We start from the raw sequence: 23,955 nt of genomic DNA on the forward strand, positions 1-23,955 counted from the left end.
TTCAAGAAACGAAAAATATTTAACTATGCCACATACTCCTGCAAAGGAACAGCCACACAAAGATTGTGTCAGAGTTGAGCCAAACTTTACACTAAAGTGTGCATATTGTTGTACTAGGATATCATCATTGAGATAATGATAACAGTTGTTATTATATCTGTGATTTCCTCATCAGTACAGATGAACTTTACGAACCTTGATATTGTCTAGGACCTTACTGATTAAAATTGTTATTCAACAGTGATATTACTATCCATGACGTTTTATTTGACAATGTGGTCGATTTTGTATCGTTCTAAGGTACATGTTGACAATAATAGATAATACCATACACTTTAATTCGTTTAATATATCATCTGCTTAAACTAAGCTATAAACAATTCACACTTTAGGGAAATGAAATTGGGGAAAAAATAAAATAAAACGCAATAATTTGATTTTTCACAAGGATAACCGTGATGAGATCCGAGTTAGCTATGCCCGATAATTTCGCCCTTCTTTTTTTTTTTTTTTTTTTTTTTTTTTTTTTTTTTATTTTTATTAAAACAGGATTACAGTAAAGGAAACGTGGATTGCAACGCTTGCGCACATTTCTCATTAAATTTATAAATGTTGATTTATGGATAAATATAACTCAATAAGTGATTATACTTCTGCTAGAGATTACATAACGTATTGTCATCTGCATCATCGATCGAGTAACTATTACTTATTACCAAGGGACTTGTGGTATTTTTATAATGATAACATTAACTTTCATATTGATACATCCAAGTTGACATTTTGTTTAAATAAAAAATGAATGCATTTATTTTGTACAAATATTCATACACATAGAATATATTTGCATTCTTACTTCAGTTGTATATTTGTAATTTTTTAATCGTTATAGTCCTACTATGTTTTCATATTTTAATCCAGTTTACAAGAGTTTGATTTTACCTGACTAAATTTGACAATGTTAATACTTTTTGTTATATCTAGAAAACAGCATGAAGACAACTTCCCTCATGCTTACACCTATAAGTATCATGTATAGGGCTATGATATACGTCAAATCTCAGCCCACTATTAATACAACTGACACAGGATAACTCAATGTTTCTTTCCGTGATCGAAATCATACGTACATGTACAACCCTTATTATGCTTATTTCTAGTGCATAGAAGTCCAGTCTATTATAAAAGAGGGACGAAAGATACCAAAGTAACAGAGTCAGACTCACAAATCTTTCCAATCAACAAGGGTGTCGGGAAATCGGTTCGTTATGACATTGATTTGAAATTTTTCGTCAAATTCTTTTTCAACCGACGTCATATTAAATTTTCAGTTTAGATATAGTCATATATGACAGTTAACAATACTTAATTAACTAAAATAAAACAAACCTTCAAAAAACTATTCAAATCTTAGTAATTATTGGCCAATTCTAAAGGGTTCTTTTGAGATAGTTAACAAGATAAGTCGATGAAATTAACAAAAAATATACACAGATGCAAAATATTTTATTTCAATCGACAGCTTGATGTGAGGCATATATGTACTTTATTTCAATTTTAGAAGACCAGCAAGTAGAGAGGAGTTGAGATTCCTATAGACTCTCCTATAAATTTTCAATGTAATCAACATATGTCTTTACTGTCTACTTTATTACGTAGATTGCTGACCCGCTGACTATTACTCAATATCTCCCTATTTATGTCGTACAAATTGTGCTACTGTAATACCGTATACTTACAAGACATTAATAATAGAGTAGATGTATCCAAAACTCTTGATGCCCATTTTTACAGGCAGCATATATGTAAAATTAGTTCAGAGTGGGTTTTGAAGTAAAGATTTCGGAATTTGCCATTCCTACTTCTTCAAATAGCTCCGGAAAAGACTGTCAAACGATGGTGCAACTCTGTCCTATTTGTTTTTCGTAAATTATTTTAAGTTCATGATTAGGTGCATGCGTAAATGCAACGACATGACTGGAAACACCATTATTCAATCTTTCAAGACCTATATCTCCTGAATAGGAAAAGTGAAAATCTCCATTATTGAACTTGACCTTCATTTTGTCATCAGTAACAACATTTCAAAATTTGAAAAGTTTTGGTTGGACGTAAATGCACAGACACGACAGGATACGCCATTTTTTTCAATCTTTTTTTTAAGAACCATAACTTCTGAACGGTAAAAATCCAAATCGTCATTATGAGACTTGACCTCCATTTTGTTGTTAGTAACAACATATTAAAATTTTAAAAGCTTTGGTTGAACAGTTCATGAGTAAATACACGGACGTCATTTGGCTGTGTCCAGCCCGCCTGCCCGCATGCCTACCCACCAGACCGACCGACCGACCGACTGTTCGACCGTCCGGCCGTCCACCCGCCAACTTCTTATACTAGTTATCCAAATCAATACAGATTCCTGAGTTCACATAATTATTAGTTTCTACCATTTAATAGTTCAATATGTTTTCATAACATTAATTATGGTTTGGTATCCCCCTTATTTTGAATGCGGATATAGTCAGAACAGTAAACAGAACAATAAATCTACCAGGAGCGTAAACGTTTCTTTCCATGTTTTCCCAATAGTCCGGATAAAAATCGTCTAGTTACATGTCTTCATTTGGATACTGGCATGGAATACCTACAAACATAATTGATATGTTTATGATTATGATTTGAAAATAATTGTGATCATGGGAGAAAAGTCATAGGAACGGTCAGACGAACAGATATGATGAAATGATATAATTCCTCTTAAATTTTTACTAAAATCTTTTTATACAAAAGAGAAAATGCAGTATGGTTGCCAATGAGACAACTCTCCACAATGACAAAAAAAAAAGAGACCAAAATGACACAGAAATTAACAACTATTGGCCACCGAACGGCCTTCAACAATGAGCAAAGCCCAAACCGCATAGTCAACTACAAAATGCCCCGAAATGACAATGTAAAACAACTCAAACGAGAAAACTAACGGTGGAATTTATGTGAAAAAAAATGAACGAAAAACAAATATGTAACCCAGCAACAAACGACAACCACTGAATTAGAGGCCACTGACTTCTGACAGGCACATACATACAGAATATAGAGCGGGTAAACATGTTAGCGGGATCCCAACCCTTCCCAAACATATGGGACAGCACTTGTTGTAACAGTACAACATAAGAACGAACTATTAAAATCAGTTTAAAAAGTCTAGTTGCTCATTGTTGAAGGCCGTACGGTGACATTTAGTTGTTAATTTCTGTGTCATTTGGTCTTTAATCTTTTGTGAAGCAATGTCTCATTAGCAATCACACCCATCTTCTTTTTTTATATTTACTCATCCAAAGAATACAAATATAATTACATCTAACAAAAACACAGCGGAGTGGGCGTGGCCTGGTACTTGATTCAGATGTCATACATCTATATCTCTTGTGTCATAATTTTTGGCTTCAAACTTTATTTCAGTGTTTTATTTATCGTGACCATCTACTGTTTATTTGATGGACATGAAGAATTAATATTTATAGGGAATAATGGTATTGATTATTTTTGCAGGTTTTCTTAATATTTGACCCCTTTCCATATAATAAAAACATAATGGTTGTACCCTTACATCATTTCTCGTAAATCTTGTATTTGAGTATATATTTCAATGGTTCCAGATGATAATGAGAAGTTAAGTTTGAAATGTCTTTTGGTGAATAATTTTTCGTGCATGACCTGGACGGATGTGTAGTCATGCGACATACGTGATCATGGTGATGTTTCCCCTTACAATAAAATACAAATTATTAAGGAGGGGTCTTTTAATTTATGTCCCTTATTTAAGGTGTGGACTTGAAAAAGATTACAGATTCAGAAGAAAGACAAAAGATACCAGAGGGATAGTCAAACTCGTAGATAGAAAATAATTATAAACTGACAACGACATGGCTAAAAGACAAATACCACCGGAATAAGATCATTGCATATTGTTTTTATTGGTATAAATATTGATTTTGTTATCAGTAAATTAAAAGCTAACTTAATATTACTAGTATGTTATATACATATACATATTCATGGCTCTACAATCTGTCGATACCTGTAACTTGGCATTGCAAAAGGTCATCTTTTTCTCTGGCTGTTTATGACGACTTTACACTAAATCCATTGAATGTTGGATGTGTACGGATTGATAGTTTAGTCTTAGATACATGACTTTTTTATTAGTTGTTAGTGGCTTTGAACTAGCTGTCAAATAACTGCGAGTACTCTCAGAACTGTTCATTGTGTCTTTTTGTGTCGGGATGTATAAGTACCCGGCCACGTCCACTTGTATTTTTGTCCATCTGATGAGTTAAGCATTTTTCAACTGATTTTTATAGTTCGTTCTTATGTTGTACTGTTATACCACTGTCCCAGGATTGGGGGAGGGTTGGGATCCCGCTAACATGTTTAACCCCGCCACATTATTTATGTATGTGCCTGTCCCAAGTCAGGAGCCTGTAATTCAGTGGTTGTCGTTTGTTTATGTGTTACATATTTGTTTTTCGTTCATTTTTTTATATACATATTAAGGCCGTTAGTTTTCTCGTTTAAATTGTTTCACATTGTCTTATCGGGGCCTTTAATAGCTGACTATGCGGTATGGGCTTTGCTCATTGTTGAAGCCCGTACGGTGACCTATAGTTGTTAATGTCTGTGTCATTTTGGTCTCTTGTGGACAGTTGTCTCATTGGCAATCATACCACATCTTCTTTTTATAAAATGGTTTACTTTTATACATTGTTTCTTGGATGGAGAATTGTCTCATTGGCACTCATACCCCATCTTCCTAAATCTAATAATAATACACAAAACACAACATAGAAAACTAAAGACTAAGCAACAAACCCCACCAAAAACTAGGGGTGATCTCGGGTGCTCTGGAAGGGTAAGCAGCTCCTGCTCCAAATAGCAGATTCAGAAATTAAGATGTATTCCTTCCCTTTTTTCCAATGATAGAAAATTACTATTAATTTATGTTATTTCGGGCATGGATAGAAAAATAGATTTGACAAATATTTAATTGGTTTTAGTTGCAACTGTGAAAACAATGGAAACATGATTGGTTTCAGAAACTGTTGATTTATTCAACGTCCAGTTGGAAAATATCTCATCTTCATGATCTTGAAAATGTAACCTATTCTTGTAGCTCATTTCTAACACTCATTAGATAGGAAGTGAGTTCCCAGTTAATGGTAAAATTAGGTTTTCAATAAGAATTTGTGTGATCTACTATGGTACATGAAATAAGTTAAAAATAGGAAATAATAAGCGATAGATCGTCAGAAATTGATTATGGTTTATCGCAGTGATACACAGTTACGTCCCCTTATATTTTTCAAGAATTGCATTTTTCAATAATTTGATAAGGACTGAATTTTGGTTTGTTAATTTTGTGTTTAAACTTTAGATAAACAAAGTTCTAACTTCAACAATAAATAATTTAAGTTTACAATCAAATTTATATTGATTTATGCAAAACTAAAATGTAAAAGTTACCGCCTAAAGATTATGTTTGAATAAAATCTAGTCCTTGCAACTATAGATTATGAAGGTACATAATTATGTTTAAATTAATTTGTGAAGATCTACCCCAAGCAGGGTTTTAAATAAAACTAGAACACACCCGTGATATCGCGGTTCTGTGACTGAATTAAAGTACATAACTATGGGTAAGCCTTATTTAATACTGGTATTGTCATCTGATAAAGTCATGCCGATTATAAGATACACAGTTTTCTCTGCTTTCAAAATCTTTCTGTTTGAACCGTCGACCTGGAACTTATCAATTATTGGTAATATTAATTATTTGGAAAACAAAAGGTCTTGGAATGGAGTATTTTTTAATCAACAGCATTGTCCTATATTAGTAATAATAAATAAAGTTGAATTCTTTTATTCGCTGTTATACGTCATGCCCGCTAACAAATTGAAAACTGTACCTATACGCCTATTGTAGATATCTGATATGTGACATAATCAGTGAAAAGATTTGTCAAGTTGAGAGTTTGCCAAAGGAAGTACAGAATTAGAAGAGTTTTTATTTGGTTTTGTTTTAAACTTTTGTTAAGTTTTTAATTTATAGTATGTGGGTTACATGAATAACCGTGATCGCATTCAACAGTATAACCAACGTCAGTATCACTGTTCCTTGATATGGGGAATTATGTGGCAGATGAACATTAGTAGTCATGGTCAACCAGTGCACCGGAGTTTACCCCGCATGCCGCATGGCCATTATAAAAATAAATCCCGAAATGTATTGCTTGCAGAGGTTTTTTCTTTGTTCCCATGGCTGGACGGAACTTTTCCGCTAAATATGTTATTATTAATTATGATTGTGTGCCTTTTAATTTTTTTTACTTTCGATTAATGAGTTTGACTGTCCCTTTGGTATCCTTCGTCCCTCTTTTAAATGAAGTACCTATGATAATTTAGGAAATTTTTTTGACCTCACTGATAAAGATGTGAAGCAGAAGAAACATGGCGTCAGATGGTGTTGTCCAAACTTCGGTTATTTCGTGGTACAATAAAATTTAAATAAACTACACAAGTTACCAAGATTTCTAAATTCTTGTTTTTGTAGACAAATAAAAATTCATGTCGTATTTAACATCGAAATTATTCAGGTCTGATCCGTTTTTTAAAGTTCGCGTTGAAACGTTAAATTTGGCAGCCATTAAAAAAAATAATCGTACGAGATTTAACGAGAGTGACGAAACTTTTCAGATGGGTCGTTCTTTATTGCAAAACGATGCTTCTACCATACATGACAGCTAAAGCTGGTATATAAAACAAATTCTTGTAGCAACCTACAATTATATATTCTATATATGTAGTGTTTATTGCAATTTCTATACTAAAAGTGCATCCGTTTACAAATTACCGTTAATAATTATCAATTGGAAACACATTATCTGTCTAGTTTTCAAATCTTGTTTTCTATATACGTACAAAAGATGATGTTATTTAGGACGTGTACATAAGAGTCATTTACAATCAAAGACTGGAAAAATGATTAACTATTCTCCTGTCTCGGGGATTTGGTTTTTGCTTTAACCAAGGATTATAAATAATTCTCACTGCAACATTGATTTCTTTGTCGTTGTATGCTCCAGGAAGTCTTAGAATACCAGAATATTTCAGCGTCTCGCGAACTGTTAAGTTATGCAGCAGACGATCGGCTTAAATGACGTAAGCAGCGCACTGTTTAATTATGTCTGCGGTGCAAAGATAATTATTGAAGTAGACTTTACCATACAATGTTCCTGTGTATCTCGACAATATAACGTCTAAAAGAGACGATTTTCCTGAACCTGAAATAAGTGAAAGGATTTTTTGATGAAGACAAAAAAAGAAGACAATGTTTTATGACTGTTAAAAAAAATTAACATGTTGAATTTTAAAAGCAGATGTGCTATTTTATGTTGATGTTTCATTTGACATACAAACCCACACATCTTAAGAAGGAAAAACAAAACAAATATTGTTGTTGAGCTATCCTTTAGAGGTTCGAATGATAACTGCATTTCCGGTAAACTACAAGGAAATATAACTTTTCATAAAATGCCACTAAGATCTTAATAAATAACAATGAAAGAATGGCATACAACGGGTTTGTAACATTGTGGAAGTACTTATCCGGTCTTATGAGTTATAAGTTGTTGTTTTGTATCTCAAGAACTCTTCTTACGGCCTAATATACAGCTATTTCGGCGATTCCGCATATTTTTTTCTGTTTTTTTCTGGGGTTTTTTGTTTGTTTGTTTTTTTGTTTGTTTGTTTGTTTTTTTTTTTGTTTTTTTTTAACTTTTATGCTTTCAGTCAAATACTTTATTGTAATCCATCCTGAACTTCCAAATATAGCGGTCTTCTCTCCACTCTTAGATTGTACATTCATGTCACTTAAAACTGTCTTAGTCTGTCTTTTTCTGAAACAAGCACCCTTCCACCATGGTCCAACATATTGCTTTATATCGTAATTAATATTTAAAAGGTTAAGTGTTGGTACTATTTGCTCCTCATTTTCATCCGGGTCCTAGAGATCATAAGCATTGCAGACATTGAAATTCGAAAAACAGGGATTATCTGACATATTACTTTAAGAATAAAGGATAATTGACAGGAAATTGACACAAACAACGCCCTCGTAGATATGTCATCTTTTTCATTAACACTGAGAGTGATGATTTGAAACAACAAGTGATATTTGATTCATCGATGTTTATATAGCCAAACAGTAAACTGAGATACAAATATCTATAATATTGAGATAGGTTTTGTAACAAAATATAGACTGATATCAAACAAAGTGGTTTTTTTATGGCATAAAGTATCTTGTATTCTGTTTACGGAACTGCATAACCGAATTTAGTCTGAATGATACGTGTTATGTAGGTGTATTGATGTACAAAACAAATCATTTTATTGTAAAATTTAAATATTGAGTTGTTCCCAAGACAAATATGACAATATTTACATGCATACAATTTTCAAAGTATACACGAGAAACAATTTCATATTCCGCGAAATAGTAAAAAAAATAGCCAATCTTTCATAAACGTTATCATCTTGTAAGATCCAGGAAGATCCCCAAACAAGAATTAAAGATCCCACATCCTACTAGATATTCATCTAGTCAGATCCCGGAAGGTCCTCACATAAGAGCTAAAGAGCTCACATCCTACATCATTAAAATAAAGACGACCTTTGGCAATTATTTAAAGCGGTCCTCAGTGGCGGATCCAGAGGGGGGCGTACCCCTTTGATCGGACTTTTTTTTTTGTAAAATGATAAATTAGACTAGACTTTGTGAACTTTGCCATTTTCCATGTAGTCTAGTATTCATTTTTTTGCGACAATTCTTTACTTACAAAGATATTTTTCGCTTGAATTTACTGATTGTCAGTCATGTGATTCCCTATGATGGAGTTGACCAGTGAGTCGAACAAACGTCACTCAGTCATTTTGAAATTCAAATTACAGTAATACATTACTTAGGCTTGGGATGACAATCATAACACCTTCAAAGCGATACAGGATTGAGCAAGAACGTATTGACTTATATTTCACTATTCCTACAAACAGAAAGTAATACTCTATAGACTATTACACTCTCATGAAAAAAAAGTTCCACAGCAATATTATGTACCTACCCCAAACGACCAGCCTATTTTCAAAATAACATAGCTGAATAATGATCCCAAGTCTGTATAAGCTTTAGATAGATTTAAAGTATAAGGTACGAACCATTTGATTTGAGGAGGTAGTCTTAGATATTTGATAGAAAAAACTGACTCTGATTTTTGCCTTAAACAAGTTCTGTTCGGAACTGGATTGAAAACAATAATCTTGTCCACTTTTTTGCTATTAGAAACAAAAATTTCCAACAGCATTAAATGAACATGATGAATGAAAATGGGCGGTTTTTTTTTTGTAGCCGGGGTTTGCATTTCTGATCGAATGTCTGTTTCGCCGAACTGATGTATTGAATACTTTTTCAAGACCAGACTGCAACTTGCCTGCTGGGTGTGGCCTTTCTGTCTCCATTTGTCGACCATCATTCATAAATTCGTTGTCATAAGACTCATTCGTAGCCTTTGGTTAATTTGGAACCGCTCACTTCCCTTAATTTTGTTGGCTGAAACAAATTAGCTAAACATTTGGATAAATTTGCTTGTTTGTCATTTTTATCTCTTGTCGATCATTTTGTAAATTCCACCGAATTGCCAGGCGTATATCTTGTTTACAACAAGAAATCTGTGAGTTTATGATAACTCACCTTACAACATGTACAAACAGGCGAGAATTTTCCATGTCTATTTTTTACTGACAAGTCCCACATCAAATTTATCAGTACATAGCTTTGGATCCACTCGGCATACTATCATTTTATGGAAGACAATTAATAGGGAGAATACAGGATCGAACTGAAATGTTCAACCCTTACGCTTTACAGCAACTACAAATAAACATGCCCCACGACAGGAACCGTTTAAAAATTGCATGTTACACTTATTTTATATTTTTTAGCCCAAAAAAAGGTCCCAAAAGTTTTTCGCCTCGCTCCGCTGGGCAAACTTTAAAAACTTCGCCCCCCTTTCCCAAATCCTCGATCCGCCCCTGGTCCTCTTTGACATAATCGGTCAACCGCTATACACTATCAATTCGGCCTATCCCGTTCCTCCATCCAAGCATGGAAGTTAAATGAAATAATGATGGTTGCTGTTTGATATATACTATATTATTTGCGCGGTTAGGCATTTTCAACAGACTTTGCGTTGATTTATTTTTGCGTTTTTCTAATTTCGAGATCATTTAATGTTAGAGTTGATCAAAGTATCACATATTCCCGTGTCCACTCGAAAATGAATTGCGCGCGAATACAATTTTCGTACTCTTAATGTTTTTGGTTTTCCTAAAATTAAATTTTCATCTCAAACAAAGTGAATATGAAGATTATTGCAGAAATAGAAAGTCGCTCACAAAAAAACGAGTACATGTTTCATTTATGGGAAATCACACTATTATAAAATTGCACAACACAAAACGAAACGAAATGTCACCTCACAATTTAGGTTACGAATCAATGTAGATGAAGTGAAAATAAAGGAAATGAGGAAATGAGGAAATTCATATTTTCATGACAACTTAAAATTAAAAAAATCATTTAAAAACATCACTTTTTTTGTGTTATCATCTTTATTTTTATGCAGTTAACATCTTGCCAAAAATATGATAGGTGATATGCAAATATAGAGTGGATTGAACAAACTGTAAATATTTCAAAGAAGCCTTTCTTGCGTGACTAATTGTGTGGAGTACAATTGAGTCCGATTCTATATACCGCTTTGAATGTGTCTGTAGGGGCGGATCCAGGATTTTAGGTTGGGGGAGGGGGGACAAGCTTAAATTTTTGCCGAGCAGTGCGAAAAAAAATTTGAGGCAAAGAAATATTTGTTATTTAACTGGGTTTTCCGCTGCTGGTCTGCTCCCTTTTAAATCATTCTGTCGGGGGTCGGTGGTCGAATGAGTAATTAATATTGAGCAAATTATGTTCACAAAAACCCATACAATTGTTTAGAATGGCTAGAGGCTGCAAGTTGTGGACAAATTGATCCCTGCAAAGCCATATGTACTACTACAAGTACTCCTGTAATCGCTTACCAGAATATAATGATGATAACATAATTCTTTCTTGGTGAATGCAAAAGACAAACTGGGAAAGCTATTTAGATCGTAAGTTTCCAATCTGGCTAACTCTCTTGTGGTAGGAAAAATCTTCAGATTTAAGAGATACAACATCATGAAAGTAAATCTGATTAAAATGCTCCTAATGGTATATCTGTCTTAACTCTGTAATTATCATCAATACCAACAGATAAAGGGAAAAAACCGACGGTCACAAAAACAAATCCGATTTTGAAATCAGCGGTAAGAGATTTATTTTCCAAAACAACAGCTTCCAATGGCATGATAACATCTGCGTATTCATTGATTTTCATTATTAGAACTAAAGATAACAAATAAGGAGTATTTCCAAAATTCTTGAAAAAAAAAATGTATTATTATTTTACTTTTGTTTATGAAATTTAAATTAACAATTCAAGTCTTTCTAGATTAAGAATAAAATATTGAAAACAACACGTTATTAATTTCTTGCGTCCGAAGCGCTTTTCTGGATTTAATTTAGAACTAATAAAACTAGAGGCTCTAAAGAGCCTGTGTCGCTCACCTTGGTCTATGTGAATATTAAACAATGGACACAGATGGATTCATGACAAAATTGTGTTTTGGTGATGGTGATGTGTTTGTAGATCTTACTTTACTAAACTTTCTTGCTGCTTTAAACTATCTCTATCTCTAACAGTAGTTTCTTTGGAAAATGTTATTGAAAATCTACAAATTTTATGAAAATTGTTAAAAATTGACTATGAAGGGCAATAACTCCGACTTATTTTTAGTTCTTACTTTGCTGTACATTATTGCTGTTTACAGTTTATCTCTATCTATAATAATACTCAAGATAATAACAAAAAAACAACAAAATTTCCTCAAAATTACCAATTCAGGGGCAGCAACCTAACAACCGATTATCCGATTCATCTGAAAATTCCAGGGCAGATAGATCGTGACCTGATCAACAATTTTACATCCTGTCAGATTTGCTCTTAATGCTTTGGTTTTTGAGTTATAAGCCAAAAACTGCATTTTACCCCCATGTTCTATTTTTAGCCATGGCTGCCATCTTGGTTTGTTGGCCGAGTTACTGGACACATTTTTTAAACTAGATACCCCAATGATGATTATGGCCTAGTTTGGTTTAATTCGCCCAGTAGTTTCAGAGGAGAAGATTTTTCTAAAAGATTACTAAGATTTACGAAAAATGGTTAAAAATTGAATATAAAGGACAATATTTCCTTAAGTGGTCAACTGACCATTTTGGTCATGTTGACTTATTTGTAGATCTTACTTTGCTGAACATTATTGCTGTGTACAGTTTATCTCTATCTATAATAATATTCAAGATAATAACCAAAAACAGCAAAATTTCCTTAAAAGTACCAATTCAGGGGCAACAACCTAACAACGTAATGTCCGATTCATCTGAAAATTTGAGGGCAGATATATCTTGACCTGATGAACAATTTTACCCTGTCAGATTTGCTCTAAATGGTTTTTGAGTTATAAGCCAAAAACTGCATTTTACCCCTATGTTTTATTTTTAGCCATGGTCGCCATCTTGGTTGGTTGGCCGGGTCGCCGGACACATTTTTAAAACTAAATACCCCAATGATGATTGTGGGCAAGTTTGGTTAAATTTGGCCGAGTAGTTACAGAGGAGAAGATTTTTGTAAAAGTTAACGCCGGACGCAGGACGACGACGACGGACGCCAAGTGATGAGAAAAGCTCACTTGGCCCTTTGGGCCAGGTGAGCTAAAAATAGCAAAGAATTTTAAAGTTGAATATTTTTAGAAAATATAACTTTTCTCTATAGCTTGCTTTGCAAATCAAACAAATAAATAACATAGTCTAATGAAAGACATTATCATTTTAAATTATATCACACCGGCATACATTAAAAATTAAAAATTTGATAATTTTCTAATTTATCAAACTTTGTAAAATCTTATTTTAATGGGTTTTTTTTTATTAATTTGTCTCATCGACTCTTGACTGTATTATTTTAACCATAAATTTTCACGTTCTAATAAGCCTTGAAGTTCTTAATTCTTAAAATAAAGTCCATATTGTCATATATTGTGTATTGTGAAAAGTAACGTTTAACACATTGACAAAGGGCTAGGCAGGTGTGATTTTAATAAATAAAATTCATATACAACACAACCATGTCGATGAAACACTTAATAAATTTAAGCCTAACATAATCGATCGCCAATGCCAGTGAATTTCCTTGGAGTTGATGAATCGATACGTGACGTCATCATCAGACAAGCTTCTCAATGTAGAAGAATGAAAGCAACACCGGTAAGTAACACTTGTGTTTATTTCATGCTTCACATTGGTTAAAATAATTACAATGTAATTTTTTTCATACATCTGAATATTACGACATCTTATTTATTTACGACATATCTTTCTGTCTATCATATCGTTTCTGTGGATGGAATAACAATACATCTATTCAACTCTATATTAGGAAATACATGGGTAATTATCTACACATTTATTTATTGGGATTTTTTTTATAAATATAGAATGATTGATCAGTTATTTGTGCATTAATTTTTTTTATTGAGAATCATACATTATTTTCTGTCATTATATAAATTTGCAAGGTTAATTGAAAGATTTATCGAAGAAACACGTATAATACTATAATATTTTGATTAGTTTTTCCCCTAAGAAAAAAAATAAATCCGATATTTTTAGAGTTGATGCAGCTGAGAACTTATTTCTAAATTAGTACATCACATACAATGTTTCGAATCAATTCCAAAGTCACCAAATTCAACTTTTCATCGAAAATTCACATGCCACGATCAAAATATTATGCGACTAGAGCTACTAGTGGTGCAGGCACTGCAGTAGCGCATCCAAAGGAGGCCGGGCGTACGGGGGATTGGAACATTTGATATTAAAACTCGAGTAGGATGTAACAAAGTTTTGATTTGGACCATGACGTGAGTAAAATAAATACATGAAAATAGGCCTGTAACATCCGCAATACAAATACTGGAAAATTGGTCCTATATATTTCAAAATACAAATACAGGAAAATTGGTCATGTATATATTTCACAATACAATTGTCAAGTACATATACATTACCCCTATAATTTCCAATATACTATCGTTGGTTCAATGAGAAAAAAGAGATTCTATTGTCAATTCTAACTGGCAGAAGACATTACAACTACAAGATTACAGTACATTTGTCCAAACTGTATGCTTTGCATCATTATCTATAACTTTTTGTTTTTCTTCTTCTTTATTTGAAAAGTAAACTCGCAGTCTTCAAGAATATCGGGAATAAAATTTACAAAGAGAGAATCTCGAGGTTAGAAAACAAATCTATAGGCCAATAAAAAAGTAACTAGAGCTTTTGATAGTGTACGCCAGAAGTTCGTTTCGACTACGCCAAGATTCATCAGTGACGCTCGAATAAAAAAAGTATTAAAAGGCCGAAATAAATAACTAAGTTTAATAAAGTGAATTGAGGGTATAATATTCCGAAAGATTTTGCTAAAAAAAACTAAGGAAATCTATTCCGGGAAGATTTTTCTTAGTATTTAGAATAATTCAACGACGTTTTGTAAAACAGTTCTAAAACAAGAATTTGTCCATAGTACACGGATGCCCAATCCGCACTATCACTTTCTTGTTCAGTTGACCGTGAAAATGGGGTAAATCTCTAATTTGGTATTAAAATAAGAAAGATCATATCAAAGGGAACATGTGTACTCAGTGGCGGATCCAGGGTGGCGGGGGGGGGGGGGGGGGGGGGGGGTCTCTTTTAAAATGGCTGGATCCGCCCTGGTACTAAGTGTCAAGTTGATTGAACTTCAACTTCATCAAAAACTACCTCGACCGAAAACTTTAACCTGGAGTGCGACAGACGGACGAACGCAAAGACCAGAAAACATAATGCCCTCTACTATCGTAGGTGGAGCATAAAAATAATAACGTGATTGTGTATGTTAAAAAAAGATAAGACCAGCTCACTGAACACTGTAAAATATATTTATATATATATTTCTGGTATTTTTACATTTTTGCCTGAAATATATTATAAAAGTTTTTCTCACTTAGGTAACACATTTTCATATGAATACAATACTTATATATAAAGAATAGTCTTCTAAATGTTTAAACAAATTCTAGACAATAAGTTTAAAACAGAGGTTTCTTCGCTTCTATAGATTTGTACATAGTCAATCCTTTCTATATTTTAGACCAAAATTGATTTTTTTTCTTGAACTTCATGCTTCAGTTTTGTTTTTGAAAAAAGAACAGCAGAGAAAATGAAAACAAACTAATCGTGAAAAAAAATTTGGTTAGCATAATTTTCAATTAAGTTAACAATGGCATAAAGAGTGTTATAACTAAAGTATTATGTACCATTGTGAGTTGGATTATTTCTAGAAAACATACCAATCGTGAAAAAACTTTGGTTAACATAATTTTCAATTAAGTTCACAAAGACATATTATTATTTACTGAAGTATATATCATGTACAACTGTGAATCTAGAATTTATAAATATAACTAGATAAAAGCAATTGCAAGCAAAGTCGCCCGAATCTGCAGTATACCTAGTAACGGTAGCCATTTTGAAATAAAACAGGCAAGCCGCAATGTACGCATGCCGCAAGACAACTCAGAAATAAACCAATCAAAATACTGGATTTGACGTTTAGCTTAAGCGTATTACGTACTCCAAGTACTCAGTAAAGTTTTATTACATCGACTTTTTACATTTTTGCTGTGTCCATGGCTTCAATTGTCATTTTAAAAAATATTAAAATATTTTTAGAGTAACTGATATGAATTACACTAATCTTCAAAAAGGGTCTTAGTAACATTGTTAACAACATAATTATTCGAACATAAAATGTTTAACAATATTTATACTATACATTCTGTTTATATTTAATAACATACCAATATTCCACTCTGTTAAAAATTATTACTGATTTGAAACAATATTTGAATGCATATGGAGTTTGTATTTTTGAATAATAAATTTGATCTGCACAATTCTGTTTTTTATTCCAAATCGATTCAATTAGTTCCTGGCATAAGTCTACCATTTTGGTACAAATGTACAATTGTTTGATACGTTTGCATGCACAATTAGGTTACATATCATCAATATGCTTATGTTTTTCGATTTTTTTTTTTAGGCAAAAAAATACAAACTACCGCCTTTGTTATAAATACAAAACGTACATAGTTGAAAAATCTTTTTGATTCATTTTGAATTGTACAGTAAGAAGAAAAAAACATTGGACACATATTGGAATCCAAAAAAAATTACCTACGTTCCTTAATACTGAGATCCACATTGTTTTTTAAGCTGACTGTTTAATTTAAATTAACCTGTTTTGGTCACGTCCTGCTACGACAGGAAGGTGGATTGCCTAGCGCATTTTAAGAAAAAGAAATAAAATGCTTTTTAGCAAATAGTATGAAATTCAAAACAGTGTAGCTGTGGCCATTGATTGACACATTAAAATCATTCATTGACTGGGACAATTTAGGTGAACGTTTGTATGTAACGACCAATGCTCACTATGTACTTTTTAAAGACACTTAAACTATGGGGTCACCAAAGGTTCTCAACACCTAAATAAAGTAATTCGAAAAATTAATCAGAAATAACACGATATTTTGATTTATATCAATTATATAAATCAAAACACAAAGGTTATTCCTGATTAATTTTTCGAATTATTTTATAATTAAAGGCGTTAAGAAACCTTTGTTGACCCCACAGTTTAAATGTCTATCGTAGGTACGTCATGAACAGTGGTTGTTACAGACAAACGTTCACGTAAATTGTCCCAGTCAATGGATGATTTTGATGGGTCAATCAATGGCCACAGCTACACTGTTTTGAATTTCATACTATCTCCTATACTCTGAACCTTTGATTTCACTGTGAATGAAATAAATCAATGTATTTATTTCCTTTGATTTCCATTGCTCTGGTATTCAATTTTTTACAATTTATTTTTCAATGCTTAAAAATCAATCAAATACTTTCTTGTAAGGTCACAGGTCATTATGTATATCGTTAGAAACTAAACCAAATATGAAAAAAGAGACAGAAGATTCCACAGGGGAAGACAAAAGAATAATATAATGTAACTTACTTCTATTTTGGCATCAGTTCGGTTTTCTGGGGCATAACACAGCATTTTCTTAGAATGTTTTTTAAGTGAACACTCAACCCGAGATGGCAAAACAGATAAAATAAACTCATGTAGGCGTTAATCGCTTTTCGTATTGATAATTAACTAAAGCTCTTCCGTCCTGTTATATCAATTAAAAATTCTTGATTTATTTAATTTCATCTAAGTACACCCTTAAAGTAATACATTGTAACAGAAGAGCGGTTACATGGCTTGCAATAACATTAACGGTACCAATTTTCCTGCACCAGATGCGCAATACGATACCAATACGATACGTAAGTTTTTTCATAATCTAAAATAATTGGTGTGTGTCCAAAAGGTTATAGATATATAGACTAATAATAGATTCCGCCATTTGTTATCGTATTTTCACTTTACATTTAATACAACTTTTGATTGAAAGATGGCAGAACAGTGTCATGTAAACATTTCAGTTGTATCTTATCAAATTATTTTATTTCTTTAAAAAAAAAATCAGAAACAAACATCTAATTATAAAAATCATTATGAGTAAAGTGGAAAAAGAAGGAACATACCCAATTCTTATGACAATGTTTTATTTGGGTTAGTTTTATTTATCAGACAACTTTATCAATTAATCTTTGTCTATACTGATAAATGTCTAGGGTCAATATATATTTATATCCTGTTTTAGTAATGGAGTCTACTACACAATAAGAAACCATGTCGTCACCAACAGAAGTAATTTCCAACATCGAGGAGCCGCAAGAAAAGACGCCAACTCAAACTGCCTATACCTTGGAAACGAACAGACGTCTGCAGATAGACCTTAGCGTCGATAAACTATGCTACACAGTAAATCCAAAGAATTTAAACTTCTTCCAGAAATTGTCCACTTTACAGATGCCATGGGAAGTAACGGAATGTTCCGGACCACAAAAAGTCTTAGACAACGTAACATTCACAGCCAAATCTGGACAACTGCTGGCCATTATGGGAAGTTCAGGTAATTTTATATCTAATACTATAACAATTTGATGTATATATATATATATGTATGTAAACATAACACTTAAACAAGGATTTAAGTGTTGATATCTTTCTATAGAATGATCAATCTTGTTGGTTAATTCATAACACTTTCCTACAATAGAATTTCATTGATATATTCATAATCAAATTGGGTTATTGTGGCAAATATTCTTTGAAGCTTTATTTTGTACTTGGTATTTACACCTTTGGTTCTTCTTTCATCAATATTGCTGTTATCTTCATAAAACCAATATTTACCAATTGAGAGATATTCCGTAAAGGAGATGTGGGTGGTATTATTGCCATTAGGATAACTATCCACAAGAAAACAAATGACATAGATTTGAGCAAATACAGATTAACGTAAGGCATTCAACAATAAGCAAAATCGACTGCATAGTCAATTATACAGGGCTCTGACTTGACAAAGTATGAAACAAATAAAAGAGAAAACAATCAGCTATGCATGCTGTCATCATTGTCACTGTAAGTATAAAAACCCTTATTAGGTCCATACAGGGAACTGAAACACATATTTTAAATTTATTTCTCTACATAATGTCTTTTATTGATAAAAAAATAAAATAGATGAGACAACTGCTATCATTATCTCAAAACAACACTGTAAAGTACAGCTAGAATAATCAAAGTTTATACAAATTACTTTGATGATATCCTAGAATAAATGATATCCAAAAATAAAATAGTTTGCTTGGTCCGTTTCTGTGTGTGTTAGTTACATTGTAGTGTTGTGTCGTTGTTCTCCTCTTATATTTATGCGTTTCCCTCAGTTTTAGTTTGTTACCCCGATTTTGTTTTTTGTCCATGGATTTATGAGTTTGAACAGCGGTATACTACTGTTGCCTTTATTTATTCACGAAGAATCATTTATCCAAGTTTCGGTTAGATCGCAATAGAAAGTTTGTTTATATAGTATTAGTAAAATCACAAAAATACCTAACTACGAGGAAAATTAAACAGGAAAGTCCCTAATCAATAGGCATAATCAAAAGCTCAATCACATCAAACAATGGATACCAACTGTCATATTCCTGACTTGGCACAGACATTTTCTTATGTAGGGTGAATGTAACCTGGTTTTATAGCTAGCCAAACCACTCACTTGTATGACAGTAGCATAAAATTCCATTAGGACGACGACGATGAATAAATGCAAGAATACCAAAAATACACAAAATTGAAATAGAATATCAAAAACCTAATTTTATATAATGGAAAACAATAGTGAAAAATTAACATACGACAAGTACTGAACCATGCCACACACAAAAATTGTAAGAGTTGACCCAAACTGTCCCATAACGTGGTGTTGTTGTTCTGGGATATCATCAAAGTAATTTGTATAAACTTTGATTATTCGAGCTGTACTTTACAGTGTTGTTTTGAGATAATGATAGCAGTTGTCTCATCTAATATGAAACGGAAAACAATTGTAAAAAATTTCAAGAAACGAAAAATATTTAACTATGCCACATACTCCTGCAAAGGAACAGCCACACAAAGAATGTGTCAGAGTTGAGCCAAACTTTACCCTAAAGTGTGCATATTGTTGTACTAGGATATCATCAAAGCAATTTGCACGAACTTTGCTTCTTCAAAGGGTACTTTACAATGTTGTTTTGAGATAATGATAACAGTTGTTATTATATCTGTGATTTCCTCATCAGTACAGACAAACTTTACGAACCTTGATATTGTCTAGGACCTTGCTGATTAAAATTGTTATTCAACAATGATATTACTATTCATGACGTTTTATTTGACAATGTGATCGATTTCGTATCGTTCAAATGTACATGTTGACAATAATAGATAATACTATACAATTTAATTCGTTTTATAGATCATCTGCTTAAACTAAGCTATAAACAATTCTACACTTTAGGGAAATAAAATTAGAAAAAAACAATACGCGAAATTTCTGAATTTAAGTCAATAAGGCAAGAACAAAGCTAAACGTTTGGAAACAAAAGGATGTACAAATATATTAGAAATATTTTCTCTTTAAGTCGATTAAAACAAAACAAAAATGTATCTTTAAACATACAATTCCTTGATTATAAGAACTATTAAAGAAGTTTATAGATATCTTGACAATGTATTTTCTTTCCAATCCTTTTTCATTTATTAATTTGTTCTAAAATAAAATCAGTTACACGTCAAATAAATCTCTGACTGCTTTGAGTCGATACCGCTAATTTCGTGGCTCTGTACTTATATTTCCCGTCATTGTGTTATTGTTCTATGATAAGTTTTGTATTCTTGTCTTTCATTTTTGCTAGTGTGCTTTGTCTTTATGTCTTTTGTGTTTCTTTGATACATATGACATGGCTCTGTACTTAAACATCCCGTCATTTTATTATTGTACTATTGTAAATTTGTTTATTCTTGTCTTTCAATTTTGCTAATGTGCTTTGTCATTATGCCTTTTTGTGCTTCTTTGTTAAATAATTGTTTATTTTTATAGTGATTGAGATTATATCACAATGTTGACTGTTGTACCCATGTTTTTGACATTTGTATCTATTACGTCTGTTTGTTTTGTTCACACATCGTTGTCAATGGATTTAATGTAACTGTAATACAAAAGAGTTTTAGCTAGCGACAAACCCAGGTTTAATCCATCATGGTTTACATAGGAAAATGCCTGTATCAAGTCAGGAATATGGCAGTTGTTATCCATTCGTTTGATGTATTTGAACTTTTGATTGTTTGCATTTTATTAGGGACTTTCCGTTTTGACTTTTCCTCAGAGTTCATTATTTTTATGATTTTCCTTTTTTTCTTAATTGTTATTACTCAAGTAAATTTTTATACTTTGGTTCGTTGATAAGTTCGGATAATGTTGTCGTATCATGACACTCAATATCCTGGTCATTGTGTATGGTTTACTTAACTCGTTTGATAGATTATGAAATCTTTATGAAGCCAGACATTATGTGGAATGCAGTGAAATCCGAAAAAAAATGCGTAATGTAAATAAACAACACGTCATACGAAGGCATGCTTAAATACCGTTGAAGGAATAATGATAAATTACTAGTCTTTTAAAAGTCCTCAAAATAATATAGAGACAATTGAATAGAGCAACACGAACCCTGCCGAATATTAAAAATTTACTTTAATTTTTCACTGTACTTACAAAATATGGTATTGTTTGTTGTTGCTGGTCTTTGTTTGTATGATTTTTTTCTATAGTTAATGCTTGACGTGGTATCTGGGACTATGTGTCATTTTTTTGGAGATGCCACTTAAAGCTTGTTAGCAGGAATACATTTGATACTAAAAAATAATAGACACATGATTAATTTACCATATTTGGAATTGCTGAAAGGAAGCCGAACTTGTTACTACGTAAAACTTTGGATTTTTATGTGTAATAACTCACTTGAGATATTGGACCATTTCCTGCATACTTTATGTAGGCAAATCATTCTTTTGTGAAGTTGACCAGAATATCGATAAACATTAATAATGCTTTCTTTTCATCATTTAGCTCATTATATATGTTAGAACATAAAAGGAAAAGAAATGCAATATCCGTTTGTTATTGGCTTAGTATTATGAAAAAGTGTAAAAAAAAATTAATTTGATATGAAATCAAGTTGAACTATATCTATATATTGAACATACTTGTTTAAAAGTTGTCATCCTTATCCAAATCACTAACTCTTTGATTCATGAAAAATCTATGTATTTAGTGTTTTGGCATAAATAACAACATAAAATAATATTAATAATATTTCACATGTAAACTATTCGTTTGTATTAATTACTACATCATTCAGACATTAAACCGTAAACCTCCCACCTTATTACATCCTTTCTATAAATGTCAAGGAACCATGAAAAGCTAAGATTTCAAGTTTCCTATTGTCAACGTTTCATTTGCGCATTTTATCTCTCCCAGACTAAATACCATATTTTGATTTACCGAAAAGAACGAATAGAAATTCAATTTTTAAGACCATCCATGAGAGTTTAATTTTTTTCCGATCTGTGTGTTTACTTACACAATATTTTTTGTTTTCATTACTTTGGACGCAATTCAAGTTGGAGGTTTAGCTAGCTATAAACCAGATTTAACTCACAATTTTCTTCGCAAAATGTCTGTACAAAGTCGGGAATTTGACAGTTGTTTTTCATTTGTTCTATTTGTTGATTTAATCTGACATTTGATTTTGTCAGTTTTATGGATTTCCCTATATTTGAATTTACCATGTAGTTCAGTATTATAGATAATACTTATTTTTTTGTAATAACATTCAAAGAGTGACATTTCACTTACAAATGATATGTTTGAACTTATGTCTTATTGGTATACAGGGGAAACATATTCAGGGAATATAGAGCCATATTATAGAATTTCTAATGTATATCATATACACAGTTTATTAATACAATGAACTGCTTCTGTAAGACAACAAAAAAAATGTTCCCCTGTGTAATGTTACCACCATGTAGATATCATATTAAACATATGCTACAATATTCTGGGAAAATATTGGCATAATTTTAGAACCTCGTACATTTATCATATACAAAATCTAATGATACTGTTAGACAGAAAAGTGTTCCCCTATTTTATATCAAAACCATAAAGAGAGAAGTTACGCAATCTACATGAAGAAAACCTCAAGTGAACACCCCATAAAGCAAATAACTTGTATATGTCACAATTGACGTAGTTCGTCTGGACGTTTGTAATAAATAAAAGTTATACTTGGATGCATGTATATATAGATTTGTAAAGCAAAAGTAAGTTTCCATATATAGCCTGTCCTGGACATGGCATTACTCTAAACAGTAGGACTAAAAAATCTATTCTTCAGAGAAAATGTATTTGCGTCACTGGATTCCATTAACTAATTATTGGCCTTGGTAACGTATAGAATCATAATTAAACAAGAGTACCTACTTGTCTACAAAAATGCACTTTTGCTAATATAAGAGATAATTGTAACTGTTTCATAGAAAATTAAAAAGTTGTGCTTTCTCTGATGTATCGTTACATGCATCACTAATTTCCGAATTCAAAAACAAAAATAATAAAAATTCTGAGCATCAATAAAATATTCAAAAATGAAAATCCCTTAATAATTTACCAATTCAAAAGCTCGAACCCATCAAACGAATGGAAAATAACTGTTATATTTCTTACTTGGTACAAACATTTGCTCATGTAAAAATTATGTATTAAAGCTTGTTTTATAGCTATCTAAATATACCACTTGTATGACAATCGCATAGAATTGTTATATATTGAAAATGATATGCGAGTAAATTAAACAAATTCACTTCAATTATATATTTTGTTTTTCATATAACCTTTACAAAGTTATAGAAATAAGCTATGTGTTACTTTCCCAAAAATGCAAATCAACAAATCTTTTAGAGTTCACACGTGTGCACTTCAATTTTTATATCCATCTTTTAAACAAATGAACAGTGATTTCAAAATATGAATGTTATAAATACAAATATATAAAACATTTCCCTAATATTATGCATTAGACATTAGACGTGTTTTGTG

General features: G+C 32.0%; 1 protein-coding gene across 2 annotated transcripts in view; it reads left to right on the forward strand.

Annotated features, from left to right (window-relative positions):
- LOC139514302 (ATP-binding cassette sub-family G member 8-like) overlaps positions 1–23,955 on the forward strand; it is a 40,050-nt gene that overhangs the window by 1,089 nt on the left and 15,006 nt on the right. Inside the window, exons 1-2 of one of the 2 annotated variants that reach the window (XM_071303348.1) lie at positions 13,397–13,516; positions 18,064–18,375. In XM_071303348.1, coding sequence (XP_071159449.1) covers positions 18,093–18,375 — 283 coding nt within the window. In that variant the 5' untranslated portion in view covers positions 13,397–13,516; positions 18,064–18,092. Of the gene's footprint in view, positions 1–13,396; positions 13,517–18,063; positions 18,376–23,955 lie in introns of those variants that run through there. The other variant, XM_071303349.1, reaches the window with a different exon arrangement.

The sequence above is a fragment of the Mytilus edulis genome, chromosome 3 (genome assembly GCF_963676685.1).
Source record: "Mytilus edulis chromosome 3, xbMytEdul2.2, whole genome shotgun sequence".
Lineage (NCBI taxonomy): Eukaryota > Metazoa > Mollusca > Bivalvia > Mytilida > Mytilidae > Mytilus > Mytilus edulis.